A 5,000-nucleotide genomic window follows, 5' to 3' on the forward strand; every position below is an offset into this window, starting at 1 on the left:
ATTAAAATGCTTCGGCAATATCAAAAATCCTTGCTCTATTCTCCAAGCACTGTATAATATAATTATACAGTGCTTGATATCCCCCTGGGATACATTTTGGAGGTCATTAAGTAAGAGAACCAAAAATGTTTAAGCATGGCTGGGCAATGGCTCCACAATAAGCATTTATCTGTATATGTATATGATATATGTATATTCCCTTCCCTCCAATTAGGCCCAGAAAATTGTTCCGGAAGAGGAATGGGACGAATTCCTGTCCTGCATGAAGACCAACCTCCCAGCTGCCTTCCGCCTGACAGGGAGCAAGAGCATGGCCCGGGCCCTCCTCAAGGTGCTCACCAAGAGCTTCTTTGAGCCCCTGTCACAGCTGGTGCCACCTGAGCTCACTGAGGAGGAGATCAAGGCAGGCGAGGAGCCAGTCAAGCCCCTGCGCCCAATCTGTCTGCCATGGTAGGCTGCTGTTTTCTTTCCCCCATGGTTATGTTTGATTATATTCATGTTTTATTTATCATGTCACCATATTGTATCAACCATTTGTTGACTATTTGATATGAATCCTGACCTACTTGGCCCAAATGTAGTTGAGAAGCTTATCCTTTAAAGATGGAAGCAAATGGAATGGAATATATAAAGTAAATCTAGATATACATTTTGAAAGAGGTGAGCAAATAAATAGAAAGTAAGATATGAAAAGAGTAAAACTGTTCATGAAGAAAATAAAGTAGTCGCTGGAAAAAAAAGAAAGGAAGAAAAAAAAAAAAAAAGGGCTCAGACTAAAAACAGATGTAGCCCCTTTCCAGCAGGTACTTAAGTAGATATTGATTTGCATATGGTCAGAGCCAGCTGAGGGTGGCCGCCATTACTCCCTCTCTTTTCCTCTCGGCTGCTCATCCTTGGAAATGTTAACCCAATGCCCCTGGGAAAATGTGTTCACTGTAGTATTCTTCTGTGAAATGTCTCTACACATAGAGTCAAAAGAGTTAATTAATAGACCTTATGACCTCACCTGATTTCACCTTTCCTTGAATTTGCAGAAAAAAACTTCTTTTTTTATATTATTATTATTATATACAAATGCTGTCAATATTGATAATGTTTTTATCATAAACACCGTAATTACTATATTGTTATTGATATTACAAACAATAATATTAATTACCAAAAAATATAAAAAATCAAGGAAAAGAGTAAACAGATGATACAGGTAGTTCTTGCAATTGGCTCATTGGTGACATGTGGTTAAATTTCCAAATCACGACATCGCAATATGTCATGCTGCCTAGCAATTGAACAAAAACTCATCATGTGATGAAGTATGACCAGGCACTTGGAATTTTTCTCCATGTTGTAAAGGCATATCAGCAGTTGCTAGGGGGTTAAAGTAATACACAGTATATTTTCAGACCCACAGGAAAAAAAGATATTGCTAATAGAATATAATCTAAACCAGAATGAAAATTATAACAAGAAATAATAACATTAAGATCCATAATGAAAATCCATCAACTTTAAGCATGCATAATCTCTCTCCCTCTCACCCTAAGGTATCCTGACAACCTCGCCTGGCAGTTGAACTTGACACGACGCAACATCCGTAGATGCGAGGCCTACTGGCAGCTGCACCAGTGCCTCATCTCGGAGACAGAGACAGGCAACATCAGTAGGCAGGAAGCTGTTAGTATGATCCCTCCGCTAGTGCTCAATGTTGAACCACATCATAAGGTAGAGTGCTTTGCGGTACTGTTTGAAATATTTTTTATTCATCAATTTAATAATCTCTTTTTAACAAAGCTATGCAATATGTAATAACTGTATATTTGTATATGCATTTGTTTGCTTGTTTGTGTTATGTGTAAGAGTGTCTTGACCCTCCAGGGGATAGGTGTAGATTTGAAGAACCTCAGTGCACTATATGTTATTATCAGTGCAATGATTATTATAGCCTTTCTCATTGGAAAACTAAACTCACTTTGTCCCGTTCTGTTAAGGAGTACTTTTTAATTATGATCTTTGTGGTTATATTTTTTCACATTCAAGGAAAATGTGGTTCATTCTCCTACACTTTTTGTGGATAATCTTTTGCAAAAGCAACTTTAGATTTGTTCTTTTCTCGAAGATATTAGACATGTGTGCAGCCCCAGGAAGCAAGACAGCGCAGTTGATTGAGTTCCTTCATTGTTCTGAGGATGAGTTGGGAGCAGCCATTCCCCAAGGGATTGTTGTTGCAAATGATGTTGACAACCGCCGTTGCTACATGTTGACACATCAGGCCAAGCGTCTCCAGAGCCCCTCCATCATTATTACCAATCATGATGCTGCCTTCATGCCCAAGATCTACCATACTCGGAAGGGTAAACAAATCTGAGACTTGATGTGTATTGTAAATATGTATAGTATTTCTCTTCTGGAAGAACATGTTTTACATGGGAGCATGAAAAAATTATATTTATCATGTAATGATGAATATGAAGCACTTTGCAATAACCCCATTTCCAGATGGAAGTGTCGGGCCTCTCAAGTACGACCGTATCTTGTGTGATGTTCCCTGCTCAGGAGATGGCACCCTCCGCAAGAACTTTGATGTGTGGGCCAAGTGGAATCCTGCCAACGGAGCCAATCTCCATGGGTGAGTTTGTGCACAGGTTGATGGGCAAGGCAGGCTATGTCTGATACTGTTTAATGTTGAATTATGTTAACTCTTCTTTTACATTTGGAGGATACGTATCTATGTAAAATTACCCTACCTGTTATATTGCATAAATCGGAACAGCTTTATTAACCTAATATTGCATTTGAATTTTAGAAACACTTGCACCCACTGATCAAGGGGGTTGTTGGCAAACTGTTAGTGTCATACTCTAGTTTTGGTAGAGGAGTAATATCCATGGAACTTTAGATTTGAATATCTATTTATCTAAATACATGATGTTCAGCACTTTTTTTTTTGTAAAAGAGTGGTCTTTGTTCTTTATCAGGCTCTTTTTTTTTTTTCTCTCTCTCTCTCTTAAGATAATGATGAAGATGAGACATCAGAAGTGGTACATGAGACACAGTGTCCAAAAATACAAACATAGTAAAACAAGTACAGAGCTAAAATGGAATTCTATTTTATATATATATATATATATATGTATGTGATATATTATTTATTTGTTCCTTTTTAAAAGTGGAAATCTCATTTCAAGGGCTTTAGGCTTTTCAGAATCCTTCCTTGATTCGCTTTCTCTCAACTCTCACCCCTAGTTTGCAGCTGAGAATAGCCCGGCGTGGCTTGGAGATGCTGGAGGTGGGCGGACGCATGGTGTACTCTACATGTTCCCTCAATCCCCTTGAGAATGAAGCTGTGATTCAGCGTCTTCTTATCGAGGGCAGTGGCTCCATCAGGTTGCTGGATGTAACAGAGCAGCTACCTGGACTCAAGGTGCAGTAGACTCTTTCACACTTTTTTCATATTCATACTTCTAGTATAGCATGAATACACCTGCAATAACAATTTATATTACATTATGACAATTAGGGCATATTAAAAATTATTAGAATCCCTTCTTTTATTAAGATTTTACAAATTGCTGCATCATTTTCCTCCCAACAGTTTATTCCTGGCCTTGAAGAATGGACCCTGATGAACAGAGAGATGGAAGTGATAAAGACTGTGGCAGATATTCCCCTAAAGAACACCAACCTCTTCAACAAGCACCTGTTCCCACCAGCACCAGAGGATAGAGAGAAGCTCAATCTCCGTAGATGGTGAGTGAGTTCTGGGGCTGGACGTATTTAGTCAGCAGAGCATAATAACATGTCAGAAAATAAAAAGGAAGAGCTACAATAAAAAAAGAAAGAAAACTAACTTGATTTGAGGCAAGATGAAGCTGAAAGGTTTAGTTTAGGTTAACTGGAGTCATGGATATTGCATTTCTTTTGATTTAGCCGAGTTTTGTTCTTAACCACAAGTAAAAATTTCTTGGTGTTTTATATCTGTTATATTTGGTACTTTGCATTAAGAGTTAATATCTGTTATTATTAATTTGCCTATTGGAGTGTGCCTATGTATTACAGTGGAATAAAGCAAATGTATAAAATATCAGGCATGTAAATGTGCTCCCTTCCCCTTTCCACCACAGTATCAGGATCTTACCACACCAGCAAGACACAGGCGGCTTCTTTGTGGCCGTTCTGGAGAAGGTGAAGCCTTTGCCTGGAGAGAAGGTGTACAAGCCAAGTGAGCAAACAGAGCAGAAGGACGAGTCACACAAAACTCAGAGGATTAAGGAAGTGCGTTTGGGCATCTTGCTCACTTGTGTCAGGTTAATACAATTTGTTGAGAATGATGGGCATTTTGGGTTTTGGTAGTAGGTTCAACTGTAAAAGATAATGGGTTTGTGCTTCTGTTTTACTCCGTGGAGTACTTTTAATATAAGATAAGTTGTTAAAGCAATGTTTTTTTATTGTTATTTATTTTGGGGGGGTATTTTTGATAATTTGCTATCAACACCATAATACAGAATGAATTTTGAGATAAAATTAGTAATGCTACTCACACTGTACATTACTTCTCACAGCCACCTAAGAAGAAGCGAAGACAGGGGTTCAAGGAGGCTCCCTACTACTACTTCGAGGACGATGAAGTTGTGTGGCCTGGCATTAATGACTTCTATGCCATTCGGGAAGAGATTGGGCCAGGCCTCTTCCTCAGCCGGACCAAGGAGGGCAAGAAGAGGAACCTTTACTTCACCAACAGCCTTGTCAAGGATATTGTCAACTTGAATCAAGAAGACATTAAGGTTGGTCAAGAGTATGAGCAGTTAACCCACTCACAACAGGAGTTGCCTGCATATGGGGTTAAAATCTCTTTTGGATTCTTTGTTACTTTTCAGTTTGTATATCAGAAAAGTTTTAAAAGCAAAGCATTTTGTTATTTGTCTTTTTTGGGTATATTTGATAATTTGCTATCACCTTAATATAAAATGATTTTAAAATCAAATTTCCTTGTTCACTGTAAG

General features: G+C 38.4%; 1 protein-coding gene across 1 annotated transcript in view; it reads left to right on the forward strand.

The window, feature by feature from the left end:
* The window catches only part of Nsun2 (tRNA (cytosine(34)-C(5))-methyltransferase Nsun2), a 15,789-nt gene that overhangs the window by 5,369 nt on the left and 5,420 nt on the right, over positions 1-5,000 (forward strand). The window contains exons 3-10 of the mRNA XM_027383412.2: positions 215-450; positions 1,545-1,722; positions 2,117-2,351; positions 2,497-2,626; positions 3,244-3,421; positions 3,593-3,747; positions 4,122-4,272; positions 4,560-4,781. Coding sequence (XP_027239213.2) covers positions 215-450; positions 1,545-1,722; positions 2,117-2,351; positions 2,497-2,626; positions 3,244-3,421; positions 3,593-3,747; positions 4,122-4,272; positions 4,560-4,781 — 1,485 coding nt within the window. The remainder of the gene's footprint in view (positions 1-214; positions 451-1,544; positions 1,723-2,116; positions 2,352-2,496; positions 2,627-3,243; positions 3,422-3,592; positions 3,748-4,121; positions 4,273-4,559; positions 4,782-5,000) is intronic.

Source organism: Penaeus vannamei, chromosome 9 (genome assembly GCF_042767895.1).
Source record: "Penaeus vannamei isolate JL-2024 chromosome 9, ASM4276789v1, whole genome shotgun sequence".
NCBI lineage: Eukaryota > Metazoa > Arthropoda > Malacostraca > Decapoda > Penaeidae > Penaeus > Penaeus vannamei.